A 19,362-nucleotide genomic window follows, 5' to 3' on the forward strand; every position below is an offset into this window, starting at 1 on the left:
ACCTGCTCTCTCCTAAAAAAGGAAGAGAAGAATAATTATGCCTCTTCGAGGACTAATTAATTATATATATAAACATGCATGGCGCCACTATATATATATATATATATATATATATATATATATATATATATTGCTGGTATTTCCATGTCTCCATGATCACAAGAGTTTCCAAGCTCTGCCACCATCCATATTGAACTTCTTAAGTCTTCCAAACACCATCACCACTATGAGAATAATCTTCCCCTCATCACTCCATTTCCCTGAGAATCCATAAAATTTGTTCACACAATTACTATTAGGTTGTGTTTGCCTGTCACAACTGTAGCCTGTTGTAAACCCTACACTTCCGTATGCACTGCACCAGAAAAACAAAAAGAAAAAAGAATCAAAGATGTTAATTAGCTATAATTACCACATTTATTTCATCAATTATATTAAAAATTGAGGTCAAGATCCAAGGAGAAAAGGGCAAAAATATTTGTACCTGACTACTTCAACCACAATATTCAATACATTGAAATTGAGAGGATCTTCCTTCAGTTTTTGCCTCTCTGTGATGCATACAAGGATGATGAAAATAGCTAAATATGATAGTTGAGAGAACAGTATATTCTCCAAAAGCTTTCCCCTTCTGTTTCTTTTCTTCTTATATATTTCTTCGTCATCTTTTATGGGGAGGAAAGAAGTATAAGGAGGAAGATACCTGAAAAATAAAATGGATATATAAAGCTATTTCAATGTATATATTCTATTTTCTTAGTATGAGAAATAATATTTTATGAAGTAAACAGAAAATAAAATATGAATTCTTTTGGTAAGGTCAGAAGTGGAGTTTTCAAGTCATATAAAATTTTAGATTAAAGTCTACTTCAGTAATCCTAAGATGATTCGTATCCTAGGTTACATTATTGGCTTTTCAAGTTTGATTACGATTTTCCAAGTCGTTATGCTATTTTATAAAGATATACAAAGTTATTAAATTCATGCTACTTGGTTTAATCTTCAATCTAAACCCAAGTTTTATTTTAAAAAATATTTAGAAATCAAACCGAATTCTAACTAGATTGCAAGGTTGACTCGTACAATCAGCTAGGACAATTCATATCTGAATTAATTTAAAATTGATTTAGATTAAATTTTAGGTTAGTAAATCACTAGATTATTGTTTCCTTTAATAAAAACTACTTTATATATAATATAACAAAAACATTATGAATAGAAACTACTTTATAATAAAAAGAAAAGTAAATGAATTGCATGTGAGGACTAACTCAGTCTACTCCTTATATAGATAGTTCATTCCTCACATTTTTTTTATGATTTATTTAATTTGGACATTTTCTGATTATGAGGCTGTTCTGTGTACCAATTACCAAAACAGCAAAAGGAAAATGGGGGAAAATGCCACCTTTCTTAAAGACAAAATACATAGAAACTATAGGTTATCAATTTATGCGTTATTTAAACTTAGATAGAGAGGAAAGCGAACACTTACATCATGACCACAAACAGCACCAAGATAGCTGAGGAGATGGTTGAGAGGTCCACGATGCTTTCTCCAGCATATCTTGTATTCATGGTCTGAAATAATACTCCTATAGTTTTTTGGTAAGAATTTAGACCGCTTAATCCAGCTGAATTCCACTCCATGGAGCAAAATAATATAAATTGAGTGATGATAAACCCAAAAACAGTAACGACCAAATAAGAAGAATGCTGGCTTGGTAGCAAGTGAAAATATCCAATTTCACTTGTTTTCTTCAAGAGGTAATTTGATTCTACTCTCTTGAAAAACTTTCCCAGGAACCAAACACAGAATCTTAGGCAAGAGGGAAACAGGGTGTTTCCAAGAAGAATTTGAGGGATGAGGATGAGTAGGAGGCCTGAGTTATTCTTAAAGACCACCATGTTTTCGTTTGTTGGAAGAAAACCACAGTTGGCAAAAGTTGAAACAACGGAAAAGATAGAAAATGTTAGCAAGTTTAGCCCCTTGTGTTTTAGCACATTTCTTGAACTAGAAACAAGGGCTAGGTAGGTTGAAACTAGTGAAACTCCTAGAACTTGAACAACTATAAAATATCCCAAAACCACAAAACACAAAAACTTGATTGATTTGTACTTCAAGAAATCTGCACTACTATCTAATGAAGTTTCATGATTTCCTGATTCAAGATTTTCAAAATCTTGTTTTTCTGCCATTACCAACCCAGATTGGTAGGTGCTAGGATCATTGTTAGCAAGGGAAGAAATTTTGTTTTCCATTTTCTTAAGTTGAGACTTCTTGAAATGAAGTCCAACCATGGAAGTGAAGATTTCTCCACCAATGAGCATTAAAATGGTTAAAACAAGGAGTTGGGAATTGGAGAAAACTTCCATTTCAACAGTCGACATACTTGAAACTGTGGTGGCAGACACGGATGTGAAGAACAGATCTAAGTTCCTAGGCTTAAAAGAATCATGGGTTCTTGGCTTCAAAACCTTCAGAACAACAAAACCAAAGAAAGAAACGGAGAGAAAATAGCAAAGTTGAATACAAAAAGAATTCACTCTAACAAGGATTAGACGGTAGAAACATGACATTAGACACCAAGTTGAGCTACAAAGATGGTGCGAGGCTTTGCTAAAAGAACAAATAATTGTCATCCCTAATCACTTAGAAAGGAAATATGTAGTATTGTAGTCCACTAAGGGAGCAAATTGGGAAGAGGGTCCGTGATTCTATATATAGGGAATGATGTTCATGGTTCACAATTCTTGGCTAGGGAGGTGGTGAAGTTAACCTTGGATTAGAGCGTATTTAAGTCTGTCCAATGGTAGAGTGACATGTTGAACAACACCTCCCCAAGAATGCTTGATGCAGGGTGGATAGCACATGTCGTGTTTTTAAATCATTGCCCATGGTTAACATTAATAGAAATACTTTTTCATTTTTTTTTATCAAAAATAGTTTGAGATACTAAAATAAAAAAAAAATTAAATTAAATTCGAGTACGAAATTCACTTCTACTCACAATTCACAATTATACACACACACATATTTCGGGTCAAGACATTTGAGATTTGGAATTTCAATATCTAGGCATTTAGGTCATAACCTCGAAAGAAGAAGGTTATATATATATATAAAATCTGAACCTTTTGATGAATGAGAGGAGCTATTGCAAGTTGAGTTCCATGAAAATATTTTTCAGGAGGAAACGTTAACTTGTAAAATGATATTAAAATATTGATAATGTATATTCTAAAGAGTAATATATCTCATCAACATGGGAGGCACCGGCATACAAATTAAGTTTCAAATCAGCACCGGCATACAAATTAAGTTTCAAATCAGTGGTCTGTTGTTAGAATTCATTTCACTTATCTCATTACATGATTCTTTATTGAAAGATATATTATATCCATAGTTTTTAAATCTGAATCAAGTTAGTTTCGACAAGTTGTAAGTCACAAATAAATTGACTCGAGTTAACTAGATTAATTTTATTTTTATTATTTTATAAAAAATAAAAATAATATTATTTTAAAAAAATTAAAAAAAATTAAAGAATTTTGATTAAGTTTTTTTATATTAATCAGATATTATATCAACCCGAGTCTTTTACTGGATCAAAATAGGTAAAAAATTTTTTTGTTGAAATTAGATCTCAAATTTATCATATCACGAGTTAACCAACCTCAAATTAGGTTTTAAATTGTATTCCTTGATTGTGGCAAGATTTGTAACACCTTTTAATAAAATCAAGAAATAGACCCTTGATTGTTGTGAAGTATTAATTTTTTTTTAAAAAAATGTTACTAATTACTAATTATTATACATAATTTTTTTTCCTTCTCTTATTAATTTTATGATTTGTGGTGGGTTTTGTATCAATGTCAAACAAAAATGTGCAAGAGTGTTACGGGTAGGAACTGAGGAAGGTTCAAACCAATAATTGAAGCATCAACTCTAAAGAATGACCTTGTTATAAAACGAAATAAACTCTAAAGAGTGCAATTATTTCATTTTATAATGGATTAATTAATCAATTAATTAGACCATTTTATGCCAATCCTTAGGGATATATGGTACTAATAAAAAAAATATCCATAATAAACTCAAGTTTATTTTTTCTCTTTCAAACTTTATTTATAATAAAGAAAAAAAAAATACTAGAAGATGGGCTTAAATAAGAATTTTTTTTTTATATACATGAAACCATTAGCATTCCATCAAATATTGTCTAATCCATCCTTTGATTTCTTATAATTAAAACAACTGACAAAAAAATTGGATTTCTTTTACCATACATAAAAGAAGTTGTAACAAAAAAATTATAAAAAAGGGTAGAATATATTTATTTTGTTGGTAATACTCCAAAGTTTTATTAAGAAAATAGTTATAAAGATAGTAGTCTAACTTATATTAGATAAAGAAATAAAATAAAAACATAAAAGCTACTGCATGAAACATGGAGTGCAATAATTAGGGGGACAAAAAAACATAAAAAACTAAATCTTCTTTACTAAACATTTTTTATATTAAGCTCTAAAGAGCTGGAATTGATCCTCAACTATAAAAAAATACTTTGACACATCATGAAAAAATAAATTTGAAGGTTAGGGGGGATGTTATTGAAGATAATATCATTATAATGGAGCTAAAATTTTCATACAACCCATGAAAAAAAAAACTATCATTATGCTATTGCATGGTAGAATATTAAGAAGCAAAATACTACAATTGTATTATATAATTGTAAAACGTATAATATTGTTCACTAATTAAACAATCAATAAAGAACCTAATCATGGAAGAAAAATCTATATATGAATACCAATCTTTGTCTATGAAAATACGTCATTCTATACCAAGAGTGAGAGAGGTCAGCTACCCTGTTATATATATATATATATATATATATATATATATATATATATATATATAGAGAGAGAGAGAGAGAGAGAGAGAGAGAGATTTTTAAGGGAACCCTCAATTGGGTATGTTTAATTAGGATTTAAAAAAAAATTAAGTGTAGGATTAGATTATGAAAAAAAGAGGATAAAGATATTTATTCTTTATTTTTCTCTTTTTTATTTTTAAAAATTCTCCAGCTAGCTCTCTACTGACACTCATTATTTTTTTTTCTTCATTTTTTTTGGGTACTCGAACAAAAATAAAATATGAAAAAAAAATGCTAAACATGTAAAAAATATACGAAATAGATTAGATTTTGAAAATGTTGAGAAATTTATGTGCTTAAAAAACTTTGAGAAATAGCTAAACCTATCAAAAGTCTTGAGAAATAGGTAAATATATAGTTCGATTTTGTGGTAACATGCATGGTGCCAGGACTTGAAAACGTTTCTAAGCATAGCTGTTTGCTTTTAAAAGGAAATTGTTTAGTCCCATACGATAATAAAAACACAGTTTTAAAAGAGTTTTGTTTTATTTTCTCTTGTAATAATAATAGATAAATTAATCAAGTTCCAATACCATGTAATTATAGTACTCAAACTCATATTACTTTTACATAAAATCTTAATTTATCAAGATGGAGAGTCAAATTAAAATATGGATCAAATCAGGACTTCTTTTTTTTTTGTCAATTTATGACAGAAATAATTTTTTATGACTTAATAAGGCATGCAATTTACTAAAATCTCATTTTTATTTATTTAAGTTTCAGTTAAATTTATTAGATTTTTCTTGGTTAGAAACAACAATAAATTCATGAAACATGAACCAATTATGAATTAGACTTCTCTCAGCTGCTAAGTTATAACTATTTTAAAAAATTTAGACATTTATGTATTCGGTTAGTGCGTTTTAGAATAGAAAAAAAATAGATACAAAAAATTAAAATATAAATGTGTTTAATTGGAAGGACAAAGAAAATTTTATAAAATAAATATATTATTATGATAATCTTAAAATAAATTTATATAATTTCAAAAAAATTTAAATTCGTTTAATTGGAAGCTAGCTGGGCAAAGACAATTATATAAAATAAATATATTATTATGATAATCTTAAAATAAATTTTTATCATTTTAAAATTACAGAATGTAGAAAAAAAACAAGATATGTCTCTTGTCTATATCTTTTTCGTCTTAAAACAATAACAAAACCTATATTAAAATCAATATTGCTCCATTATAAACAAATCAAATAATAATAATAATAATAATGTCCACAAGTCTTTGATTGGTCACAAAGACTTGAATAATTGAATAATTGCTCCTGAAATAGATTTATTAAAACCCACTAGCTACTTGAATAATTGCTCAGAAACTAGCACAACAAGACGTGTCATTGGACAAAACGTACCATGCTAGTTTTAATTAATAAACTAAAAGAGCTGATAAAAGCAAGAATGAATAATGAAGTACCTGTCGTTGTAACAAGAGCACTGCCTTGTGAGAACAGCTATACATTAAATAAGTTCTCACACAATCTGTTTTCTAGCTATGTCCATGATTATGCATCCTCTATCTATAGCGACTTATCCCAAATAATGTCATGTATTTTATTTCAGTCTATGATCAACATATATCATCAAGCCACATACAGATAATTAAAAGCTACTTAATTCTCTTTTAATTCTTTATTTTATTCTCCCTCATAATTTTGGATGATGTTAGATTTTGATACATAGCAACCATTAACTTCACCAAAGATAAATTAACTGTGTTATTCCAATCTCTAAATTACGCTAACTATTATTTCATGTAGTTTTTTCTACAATTAAAAATATGTATAGAAAGTTTGAAGTTGATTTGGTTGTGCAAGCCCAAACAAAAATGACCAAAATTTTTTAAAAAATTACTTAAAATTAATTAATTTTTTATATTTTTATATTGTTTTGATGGGCTGATATTAAAAATAAAATTTTAAAAAATAAAAAAAATAATATTATTTTAATGCATCTTTTAGCAAAAAATACTTTAAAAAGCAATCGCTACCACACTCTTAAACACCCCGTGAATCTGGCTTTGTCCATGACCAATTTCAAGACACGAATTATGGGTTGAGTAGGTCAACCCATATTGATTCGGGTCAATTCAATGTAGCATCGCTTTAAATTTGTTTTTTAAAGTTAAAATGATGTAGTATTCATAACTTCTACAAAAAAAATCAAACTGAATTTTGTTAAGAGTAATTAGGTTGTAAATTGATATATTAGATTCATCAGATGTGACCGACTCAATTCTCACCCGCTCACATTCACTAAGTAATTAAGATAGAAACTAAATTATAAATAATCCATGGAGTCAAAACGTTTGAGCTTAATTTAACTTTATTGATGAAGGCTTTGCCAATTCGTTTGATCATGGTTGAATTCCAACATAATCCCCTGTGGAAACCGCGTAACTATAGAGATCACAATATTTTATCTGAATTATTGTGTTTATTTATTTCTTTGAGAATTGAATGTTATACTTTATTATTAAGGGTTTTTATAATGAAATTATTTCAGTCTAAAAATGGTCGGTCTTATATATTACTTGGCTTTGATTTATAAATTTATATGTAATCTTAGTACAGAGGTAGATGCATGCTGCCCGTGTCGTGCTCTCACATGGCAATCGCCATGTGTTAGTTGCCTTCAATTAACACTTCTCTTACTTCTTTTTTCTAGGCTCTTTTCTTTTGACTTTTTTTTTTCTTCTTATAATGAAATTCAACCTTTATGGGGTTATAATTATTTTATATTTGTAGAGCATAGAAGATAGATAAGAGAGAGCATGTGATAATTAAAATTATAAAGAGGCTAAAATTGTTTCTTATACTCACTCCTCCTCTGGCGGCAAACCTTTACGGGGTAATGGACATGAAAACAACAGATACCACGCAGATGATACATGTCCATGTCGTTTTTGCTATGGACCACCAGCTTTATATATTTTTATTTATGTTAGAAAATGATATAAATTATACTTTAAAATTTTATTTAATAGCTTAAGTTAGAGGTAAGTAAATTCGGTTCGGTTCGGTTTTCTCCCAAAAAAAAACAGCCAAACCAGAAAAAAAAAGAAGACCTGAAACCAAACTGGAACCGGCCCAAACCGGCTGGTTTCGGTCCTATTTTTTGGATAAAAAATCAGACAAACCTATAAGCTTATTTTGGGCTTTTTAATAAGCTTTTTAATGGGCTTTGTAATGGGTTTCTAATGGATTTCTATTAGGCTTACAATTAATGTTGATATTGTCTCATTTTCTTTGACGATTCCAAATATATTTAATTTTTTACCTCTTAATATTCATTTATATGAAATTATTAATGTCAATCTAGTGTTCAATATATTTTTTAACTTACTAATATTTTTCTACTTCTAAAAAGTTTAAATAAATAATACACACTCACAATCACACACTAATAAGTTAAAATTCAAATTACATACCATTGCCTTCAAAAGGCTTAACAAAAAAACAACAAATAACATTACATTATCGTAAAACACTCCAAGCCACAAAAAATAAATCTTCATGTGCACATCATCTCAATAAAAAAGCACTTCAAGAGCATTGCACTTTGATTCCTGAAATTCGTAATCTAGAATTATAACATGATAAATTAAATCAGAAGATATAAAAATAAAAAAAGACATTTATACCATACGTTTTTAATAAATGCATCACAATTTATGAACTAATTATCATCCGTTGCTAAATGCAACTTTCCATCAAATTCTACAAAATAAAATATTAAACATGTTAGAATAAAAATGTGTTAATTAATAAATCATAAAATAAAAGGTGTAAGTTTTTAAGAAACATTACCTGATTCAAGGTTTTTGTAGGTTTTAAAATCATTTATCAAGGTTGTATTATCAGTTGGGATTGGACCATAATGCAACCAATTTTGACAACAAATAAGTGCTTGAACTGTTGCTGGAGATAGAGAACTTTGAAATTGGTCAAGTATACGACCACTTGTGCTAAAGGCTGATTCGGAAGCCACTGTGGATATAGGAATAGTCAGGACATGTTGTGCACCTTTCGAAAGTATCTTATATTTTGAAGCATTAATCTTCCACCAATCCAAAATATCTAATTTATCATCATTAGGATCCTCACAACCATCAACCAAATACCTCTCAACCTCATTTCTATTTTCCACACTATCTTCCTCTAGCAAGTGGCTTTTGAATCGAGCTAAAGTGTTAACATCTATCTCCATGTCATCAATAACATCATTAACATCTTGTTTATGCCTATTATCATCCACCACTTTATCGGCTTTCAAATAAAACTCATATAAGCTCACTAAATTATCTCTCACTTTTTTTGTTAGCACATACAATAAAAAATTCTGATTTGCTCTACAACCCCAATACTTCTCAAATTTACTCATCATGTTCATCGCCATTCCACTCAAAAGATTATCTCTACTTTTACACAATTGCAACAAGTTTGTATGCATGCAAATCAATTCATTGAAGAAAGAATTTGATGTAACATACAATGAGCCAGAAAATTTCGATGTAACCATGTAAAAGATCTTTAAAAACTTCAGTAAAGTTTTAACATTTTCTCAATCCTCCAAACTAGGCGGCCCTATGTTTTTTTTATTCCCCTTTGAATCAACCTTCAAAAAGTAACTCACATACCTAGGTTCACTTTGACCTAACCTCACAAACACCTTTTCAAACTTTTCAGCAGCTTTTAACATAAGATAAGTTGAATTCCATCGAGTTGCAACATCCAAACACAATGATTTCTTACACTCTATATGCAACTTTTCTGCACACTTCTTAAATACAAGTAGCCTAGAGGGTGAAGATCTCACAAACCTAATTGCATTTCGAATCTTAACAACCAAAACATTCATCTCTTTCAAACCATCACATACAATCAGGTTTACAATGTGTGCACAACATCTAACATGCAAATGTTCATTTGACAATATATTAGTTGGCCAATCTTTCATCACGTTCTTTAAATATGAAATAATAACACTATTAGAGCTTGCATTGTTTACTGTAACAGTTAAAAGTTTATCAATCCCCAAATCTAACAAACAATTCTCAATAACTTGACCAATTCCATTCATTATCAATCCAATGAGCCGTTAAGGACATATAGTTAATGTTTTGGATTGATGTCCATGTATCTGTTGTTAAGCATAATCGTTGACCCTTAAGAGCTCTCTTTAATCTTTCCTTCTCTTCAACATAAAGTTTCAAACAATCTCTCATAACAGTGAAACGAGAAGGAACGTCAAATCTAGGCTGCAAGGTCCTAGAAAATAATCTAAGTCCCTTACCCTCCACAAAATTAAAAGGCAACTCATCAATTATAACCATTTTCACTAGTGCCTTTCTGCATTCATCATAATCATAACCTATTGCCTTAAGAGTTCCCACACTTCGATCTCCTAATTCACCCCTTACTTTATTAGGTTCTAATACCAAATTTTTTTGCTTCTAATCAACTACAAAAGGAAACTTTTTACATACTTTCAAATGACTCCACATATTACTTGTCCCATTAATAATAGTATAACATGCATAATCCTATCCACGATAATTACATTCAGCTCTAGGGGTTGTAGGATCACCATCAAGTTTTGTAAAATAATCCCAAATTTATGACTTTTTTTCATTAACATTCAACTCATCAATTTATAACGCTGGAAAACAGAATATGCATGGCTTGTTATGACAGCTGTATCGCGGGTAACCAGTTAATCAATCTAACATGGGTTGCCTTGAATTTCTTTTCATTTTTTTTGATATCATTATTTAATGTTCGGCTATCAGATCTAGAGATTTTATATTTTTATGTTTTTCCTTTCTATAGGGTGCAAAAGATATACTGATCCCAACTTTTTTTGTCTCTGCACAGAAAGAAGCTGCTGACCTCCAATGGGTAAGGAAAGAGCTTTCTCTGCACTGTCGTGTGTTTAAAGATGGAGTGGCACTTGTTGGTAAATTATTTTATTATGGATTTGTGGACATACACTAGTGTTAGAAAGCATATGGATTTGTGGGATGATTTTACCCTTTTATATATTGCTTCATTTTCTGTTAATTTTCAATTATTTTCTTTTAATTTATGGATAGATTTGTATGGCCAGAACAATTATTTACGGCTGAAAACATGACCTGGCATGATGGTGCAAAATCAATTACACTATTATCATTCACTTTCTGTAGTTGAATGCCCTAATGACAAGCATTGCTATGGTTATTACATGTGGCCTTGCTGTAAATATCTAACAATCAAGTCCCTCTAATTTCTTTCAAGAACACTACAGCAATCTATGCTGTTATAAAACACATTACCATCAATTTTATTTTTTCCATTTAAAAACTCTCTTGAAACCATTTTCTGTTAACATGGTTTCTACTTATTTGATTTTCACGTGATCTGCTATTGTTATTCTGTCTTGGCACAAAGCATTTGAGTTTGTTGCTTCACTTGTCAAATATTTTCAACTCCTATCCTTTTATGTGTTCCATGCCATTAGGAATCATCAATGCTGCGAAGTGCACTCTTGGAGCATGGTAATCTCATCCGATATGCTGAAAAAATTAAGACAGATTTCTTGGAGGCTGGATCGTCTTCTTCTGTCCCGCAATTCCTTTCAGACGCTTCAACAAGATGTCCTTCAAATTCAGGCAAGATATTTTCATTTTTTATTCTTGTGAATATTAAATTGGTCATCTGATAGTGTCGAGTTGTCGATTTACTAAACCAAACCAATTTGTTGTTTAAGTGGTCAAAAAGTACCATCCATGTCTCTTTTCTTTCAAATAGAATTTCTAACTATTTTCATGTGTTTTTATCACTGGGCTCAAAGCCTAAGAAGCAACCCAAGAGGGAAAGTACGGAAGAGGAGAAAACTTTCAGAAGAGATACTTCCTAGTAACACGAGTTGCAGTTTTTGGCTTTCTATTTGTCATGAGCAGTAATGATTTTTCATGAAAAATTTTTGAAAAATAATCATCAAACAGTTGTTAATTGTGTGCCAAAGTAGTTGGATTCTTATAATGAAAATTTAGAAACTCTCCTTGCTGCAGGAAATAGCCCTCGTAGTTGTTGAATTTGAATCCACTGTAAAAAATCACCCTGTGAGTGCTCATTCATTCTCATTGATTTACTTTCAATTTCTTCTTCCTGTTTCTGGTTCTTTGTTTACCGTTTCCGGTGATATTCAGCTCGTTTTTTGGATTCAAAATAGCTATAAGAAACTGAGAAGCATTTGTTTATTGATTTCAACCGGTTCAATTTACAATATTGGGACAAAATATGATGACTCAGCGATGCTATAACAAAATAGATGAAAAAAGATATGCGAGCTCAGTGCAGCTGACGTTCCTGCACAAAGTACCTTTATGGCAATTTCGGTCATTTTCTCTGTAGTCATTACATCTTCTACTTCATCAACCTCCACCATTTCCATACTTCTGCCTCATTCAACTGACAACACTGCTCCAAATCTCTTTGAATTGATTGGGATCCTGTGTGGATCGTCTCTTAGCTGCTGTGCATAGATAAACCTCATTCCAGCAGAAAAAATAAATACATTGAAATTCTATGCTATAATCATGGCCTTGAAAACTAGGGACGCTCAGAATGCATCATTCAAAAAGTTATGCAGAAGATTTGAGATGTACCCTGACTTCGTGGTAGAGTTTCTTCTCCCGGGCATATAATCTGTCAAATGTTGATTGGTGACCACACGAGAACATGCAAGAAATCAAATTGGTGTTGCAAGAAAAAACCTTTTTTTTAAATCAAAACGATGTGATTTTTATTTTTTAAAATTTATTTTTTGGGTCATTCCAGCTCGATTTTTTAAAAAAATGATGGGTAACTATCTATGCTATGCCTGTTGTGTCCAGAGACAGTAACAAACGTTGCCTTAGTTATATGTTTTGGAAGCGTAAGCAGAGTTGAGTTCCAAAAAACAATGCTCAAGACAAGACCTACCTCTTTTCTACCCCCCCTACCATCTCCCTCCTTCAAACCTCAACTTCCAAACCTAAAAAGAACATCAAACCCTGACTGAAAAGCTTGTCTCTGATAAACCATGCAAATCCAAAAACCTATTAAAACAAATCCACACACAAATGCTTATATGCTCAATACCAAAGCCCAATTTCCTTCTTTCCAAAATCATTGACCTCAAAGACTTGGCCTATGCATCCATTGTTTTTAATCAACTCACCAAACCCAATATTTATGCCTTCGATGTCATGCTTCGTGGGTTAACAACCACATGGAAAAGGTATGATTTTTGTGTTGAATTGGATTACAAGTTGAAGTCTTTAGGCCTAAAAGCAAATAATTTTACATACCCTTTTGTTTGTAGCGTCAGGGAATGTTTGGGGTTTGGTTCATGGAAAGATTGGTCATTGTCTGGTGTCCAAGGCTGGTATGGATGGTGATGAGTATGTGAACCATTCTTTGATTACAGTGTACGCAAGGTGTGGTGAAACGGGTTTTGCACGGAAGATGTTTGATGAAATGGGTGAGGGAGACTTGGTGTCGTGGAATTCGATGATTTCGGGGTATTCTACGATGGGTTTTGCTAAAGAGGCAATTGCGTTGTTTATGGAAATGTCTTCCCAGATGACGTTTGTGAGTGTTCTTGGGGCGTGTGGGGATTTGGATTTGGGCAGATGGGTGGAGGGGCTTGTTTTGGAGAAGAAGATGGAGGTAAATTCGTATGTGGGGTCTGCTTTGATTGACATGTATGGTAAGTGTGGGGATTTGATATCTGCGGGGAGGGTCTTTGATTCAATGCCAAACAAGGATGTTATCACCTGGAATGCCATTATCACAAGGTAATTAGATCGGTAAATTTTGCTGCACCTTTTCTGTTACAAACAAATCAGTTCTTTTTCTTGCAGTTTGTTAACATAAAATTGCCATATTTTAGCCATTTAGCATTGTTGTTGGATCATTCTCGGGAGATTGGGTTCCATGCTAAATGAATAATTTTGTTTTTTACAGTTGTGGTCTTCAACCTCCTTGAGCCTGGGAACATCTAAAAATTAAGCATTATGCGGAGAGCAAGTTGGTACACCGATTGACCAAACTGGGAGGATCGGCTAAATTTTACAACATGCTTAATGCGGCACTGGATATTTTATTTCCAGATATCATATGTAAGTGCTGTTACGTAGACCCTTATGGGACAGTTACTGGCATCTAAAGTACTTTTTGTTGAGTTGAAAGGTTTTCTTGATGCGTGTGAGAAGTCAAGGTGTGGATCTTCTTAACTCTCCAATTGCTGAGAATTCTCCAAGTGCTCACAAGCTTATATACAAACAGTGAAATAAATTTGAATTGATATTTGTGTTGTAATGTATTCCCTTTGATATTAAATATTTTTGGATATGTGTTATAAATTTGAATTTATCATCCGTAAAAATCAAGTAATAATGTAATGTACAAGATATGAAGATGACGAGGAGTAAAACTCGTGAAATTGAAAAGCCCTCACTATATAAAAACCCACAAAACTGATTCGAACTAAAATACTTGCCGAATTAACCAATGAAGAAATTTACTTAATATATCACACGGAAGCTAAAAAGAAAAACAAAATACAAATCAAAATTATTACAACATCACTAGCGTTCTTAAAACTAGAATACACAACAAAACACCAAGTCTTTATAAGGAAGGGATACATTCTTTGTTGTAAACTCGAAAGATTGTTGTGATGTGAGCATAGAATCTTGAGAATTGTATTGAATAGGGAAAGGATGAGTAGATATCATCCAAGAGAGGATGTTACCAGAAAGATAATTGTGATATAGATCAATCACGATTAATTGGTCCAACCTACATAATCGAATTGGGATTTCACCTTCAAGATTGTTAGAACTCAAGAGTAGAAATCTCAAGTTAGATAGCCTATCAATCCATTTTGGAATTGTACCAGTTAAATTATTATGGGGAAGATCTAATGCGAATATCTCAGAGGAGTTATAAAATGTCATTGCGATCGGCCCTTGCAACTTATTTCTAGACAAATAAACATATCTCAAATTTGAAGAAGTGTCGAATCCAGATGGTAAACAACCAGAGAAATTGTTCCCTGATAAGTCCAAGAATTCAAGAGAAGACATATTCCCTATCCCTTCAGGGATCTGCCCTTGCAAAATGTTGTTGGATAGGTCTAACCCTTGCAGCGAGCTAATGTTACCCAACGAGAAAGGAATGCTTCCATTGAAACCATTGTCAGACATAAATAAAACTTCTAACCCTAGCAAACGAGCTTCGATTTCTGAAGGGATTTGGCCTTGGAAGTGATTCATGGATATACTTAGGAATGACAAATTCACATGGGAACTCTTTGGCAACAAGAATGGACCTGAAAGAGAACAGTTTTTTAAAGAAAGACGTTTGAGGTATGTGTTGTTCTCAATCAACCAATTTGGAAACTCTCCCTTTATTTGGATGTTTGTAAGATCCACATATTGCAGGTTGAACTGATGGTAAAGGAACTTGAGAAATGCTCTCGTATTTTGTCCACCATTACTCAAAAAGAGGGACTCTAACTGGAACTTTGAGCTCAGATTATGATCATCTTCTTCTACGAATATGTCATTACTTGAACCATCAAAAGACTTGAGTTTTGAAAGGTTGTATAATGGGCTCAATGACATAGGGATCTTCAAGTGATTAGAAGAGAGATCTAATTGTTGAAGGGAAGTCAAATTTGCTAGACACGAAGGCAAGAAACCACTGAGATCATTGTCATACATATACAGCTCTTTGAGATGATTTAAGTCACATAGGCCTGATCACATTATAATTTAGAAAAAGAACTTTAAGTTTCTAATGGAAAATATATAATCAAGAGAGAGTAAGAGTCATAAACCTTACCTTGGGCTGTAGGTAATTGGCCATTTAGATTGCAATTCTGCAACCTTAAAGTTTTAAGAGAGGTCATCGTTCCGATGACTTGGAAGATGTTGTTGAGAGTATTGGAACTCAAATCCAAGTATTCCAAGTTCTTGGGATTAAGTAAGCCTGTCACAATCAATTACACAAGAAATTATATTAACGTAGAAGGAATTAAGATTAAAAATAATTAATTATATATTAATCATGGCTAAAAAAACTAAAAATATATGTTAAGTGTAGAGATTATATTGTTCAATGAAGAGAAGGATTTTTATACGCCTAACCTAAAAATATAAAAATACACCATTGTTAATTTATTCTCCTCCTAGAAATAGCACTCTCTATGTATGAAGTTACATTTTCATTAAAGAAATTATTGTTTTTTATGATATCATTTTATTTACATTATACTGAATTAGTGTTGAGAGAGAGGGGGGAAATTAAATTGAAATATTATTTATATTAAATGGATGGTAGAATTTTAAAATAATAAAGATTTCAATGGAGTTAATTTTAAAATTTGAGATTTAATTGTCTCTCCAAGACTTGTTTAATAGGTTGTTAAAACATAAAAGAGGAAATCTATATAGACACCTAATTGTAGTTGGTACAGAGAGAAATAAAATGATCAATGATAAGTAACAATGGAGTTGAAATTTGTTAATTTACCTCCAGAAGGTACAGTGCCATTAAGTTCTCACAATGACATATTTTTTAGAGAAGACAGTGTTTCAAGGCTTTGAAGGGAGTGTTCATCTAGAGAACACTGGTCTAGATACAAACTTTCCAAGTAGCTTAAATTTTGCAACTCTGTTTGTTCAAAAGTAGCAAATTGAATTTTTGAATTAAACTCAAATATATAAACATAACTATATATAATATAATATATAACTTACCGTCACCAAATATTCTTCCTCTAAAATCGTTGTCGCTCATATGAAGTGTCGTGAGGTTTGGGAATGATCCTAGTAACTAGAAGCTATTTCCATAGGTTGTGATATTATTTAGGGATAGAGTCCTCAAGCTGCTTGGACCTGCAAGTTAGTTAGAGAAGAAACAAGAATAATTAATATTATCTTCATGATGCTACCAGCCAGGTAGGTAATGTGAATGTGTTACTAATTACCTCTTGATGCTACCAACTTGTTAATATTGTTGCTGTCCAGACCCAAGTACTCCAAGCTGCTCAAAGATTCTTGATATTTATATAAAAATAAATTAATACAATACTCATTAATTGTGTTTTTTGAAATTAAATTTAATAGATAATTGTGTTAATTAAATTTAATATTTATGAAAATAATAGTATATAAAAAAACAAACCTTTCAAATCTATTAACCCCTCCAGTCTATTATAATCTAAATATAGTGATTTAAGAGACGGAAGCCCCTCCACAAATGATAGAATACCGTTATCGAAGCTATTATATGCCAAGTCAAGGAACTCCAAATTGCTCAACTTCTGGAACTCATAAGTACCTATATAAACAAATAAAAAATAAATTAATTAAGACTTCATGTAAAGAATTAATAAAAGATATTATTGGAGTAACTTAATTATTATTGATGAAGAGGCATGCAATTGGTACGATGACTTCATGTAAAGAGGTTGAAAGAAAGAGAAGTAATGATGACAATGAAAGTAAGAGGAATAATTGTTAAAGTGATGATGTCATGATTATAATCTGTTGTGGTGGAATGATTATATTAATAATGTAAGGAATTAAACAACTCCTTTTTACTAAATATGCTTTCTATTTTCTTCCATATAGAACCAAAATTAATGATACTAATTAAGCAACACTTTATTTGATTAATTCTAAAAAACTAAAAGTAACATAAATATTTTGTAATACTTAAGAGAGCAAACCTTTCTTCTCAACCCAACCAGCTATACTATTACCGTACAAGTCGAGAGCGTTGAGTTGTTGAAAAGGAAGAAACAAGGAGGCATTTAGGTACCAATCCTTGCGCCCTCAAGAAGGAGTAAGGACCTGTACTGCTGTTGTACCGAATCACAGCAGTTGGCGTGGGCTATTCTCCAGGAGGGAAGGGAGGTATTTAAGTACCAATCTCCCAGTTCCTTACGCTCCAAAGATCGAGCATGGTGACTCGACCTGTGCTGCTGTTGCAGTTAATACGTTCCCAAGAACAACAGGCGGCGTCAGCTTCTATCCAGGAGGGAAGGGAGGTGCCATTGGGATCGCCAAGAGAATCTTTGAGGTGCAACAGAGCGATCCTCTCTTCCTCCAAGCAACCAAGAGGCACCCATCCTTGCAGCGAAACCGTCATCACTAACACCATCTTAATATCAACTATTACAATATTGCTGCAAATGGCAGCGAGGAGGTTAAGGCTTTTATAGAGGACTTCACGGACCCATGCCGTGCAAAAAACTGCATCGCTTGTTGTTTTAAAGAATTCCATATCTTAATGAAAACAATGTATCTCAGTAATTTTTAAAAATATCTTAATGAATATATATATATATCCTCTCTCTCTCTCTTAATATTAATAAGAGAAATCCTACCCATGCTGTTGTTGTAGTCAATTTTTCCATCTAAACTGCGCGCAGTAAAGGTTATATTACTAACTCTTCAACATTAAGTAAAAAAATCTTCAACATTTTCCATTTTAATTTTAACATTTAGGGTTCAATATGAATCTTTCCTGATTGATTTTATGCCGTGTTTTTTTTCCTACTTAACTCTAACTTTTTAATATTGTTTTCCTACTAAACACTAATTCTTTTTTTTTTTTTTAGTTTTAATATACTAAATGGTCGTTTGAGAATAAATTTGAAACTGTATTTTTTAAAAAATTAATTTTTTTATTTAAAATTAATTTTTTTATTTTTTTACCAATATATTAATGTCAAAAATAATTTACTTACCAGCTCTTGGAAACGATTATCCGGCAAGTAGAGAGCGTTGGAAAAAACTGCATGAAGGCAACGGTCTCCCATCCCACGGACCCATCCCCTCTCGTGTAGAATATATATAATTCATGACTTTCTTAAGCTAGTTTTACTACATAATTCACAATATCTGAGTTGATACATTTAACATTTATCTTTAATATATATATATATATATATATATATATATATATATATATATAATCCTTTTATTTTTTTTATAATATTACTTTTGATCTGAATATCTTTTTGGAAAAAATAGATGATAAAAATTTGGTTATTAAACTTGATGTATACTTATTTCTTGATTTTTCTAGTTTTTATTTTGAGTCATCGTTTATGGTTTTTCTTCACTTATTAACATACATAATTCTTTATTTATTTGATTATATTTTTGTATATATTTTTTTATTTTCACTTAAATTTTTTTAAAATAAAACAAATGTTGAAAAAATTTATATATAACTGTTTTTATTTTTTTAAAAAAATATAACTCATGGTGATGAAGCGGTGGAAAAATATTTGGTCCATGTAGTAAAATGGGTGGCACTCGAAGGTTTACATACCTTATCTTCACCTTCCAAGCAAGAAG

General features: G+C 31.3%; 3 protein-coding genes across 3 annotated transcripts; 1 reads left to right on the plus strand and 2 right to left on the minus strand.

Annotated features, from left to right (window-relative positions):
* Nucleotides 1-128: 128 nt before the first annotated feature.
* Nucleotides 129-2,787, minus strand: LOC133674845 (cation transporter HKT1;3-like). Its single transcript, XM_062096121.1, has 3 exons — nucleotides 1,496-2,787; nucleotides 485-703; nucleotides 129-355 (listed from the first exon to the last, which is right to left on the minus strand). Exons 1-3 carry the CDS (start codon nucleotides 2,641-2,643, stop codon nucleotides 157-159), a joined length of 1,566 nt encoding a protein of 521 aa, XP_061952105.1. The 5' UTR covers nucleotides 2,644-2,787; the 3' UTR covers nucleotides 129-156.
* Nucleotides 2,788-12,699: 9,912 nt separating this feature from the next.
* LOC133674232 (pentatricopeptide repeat-containing protein At2g34400-like) lies at nucleotides 12,700-14,302 on the plus strand. Its single transcript, XM_062095260.1, has 3 exons — nucleotides 12,700-13,220; nucleotides 13,305-13,779; nucleotides 13,949-14,302. The coding sequence occupies exons 2-3, from the start codon at nucleotides 13,370-13,372 to the stop codon at nucleotides 13,968-13,970; spliced, it is 432 nt and encodes a 143-aa protein (XP_061951244.1). The 5' UTR covers nucleotides 12,700-13,220; nucleotides 13,305-13,369; the 3' UTR covers nucleotides 13,971-14,302.
* A 284-nt stretch (nucleotides 14,303-14,586) lies between these two features.
* On the minus strand, nucleotides 14,587-18,145 carry LOC133674021 (receptor-like protein 45). The gene is made up of 4 exons (XM_062094977.1): nucleotides 17,923-18,145; nucleotides 17,264-17,332; nucleotides 15,833-15,979; nucleotides 14,587-15,746 (listed from the first exon to the last, which is right to left on the minus strand). The coding sequence occupies exons 1-4, from the start codon at nucleotides 18,143-18,145 to the stop codon at nucleotides 14,587-14,589; spliced, it is 1,599 nt and encodes a 532-aa protein (XP_061950961.1).
* Between the last annotated feature and the right edge of the window lie 1,217 nt (nucleotides 18,146-19,362).

This window comes from Populus nigra, chromosome 15 (genome assembly GCF_951802175.1).
Source record: "Populus nigra chromosome 15, ddPopNigr1.1, whole genome shotgun sequence".
NCBI classification, from domain to species: Eukaryota; Viridiplantae; Streptophyta; class Magnoliopsida; order Malpighiales; family Salicaceae; genus Populus; species Populus nigra.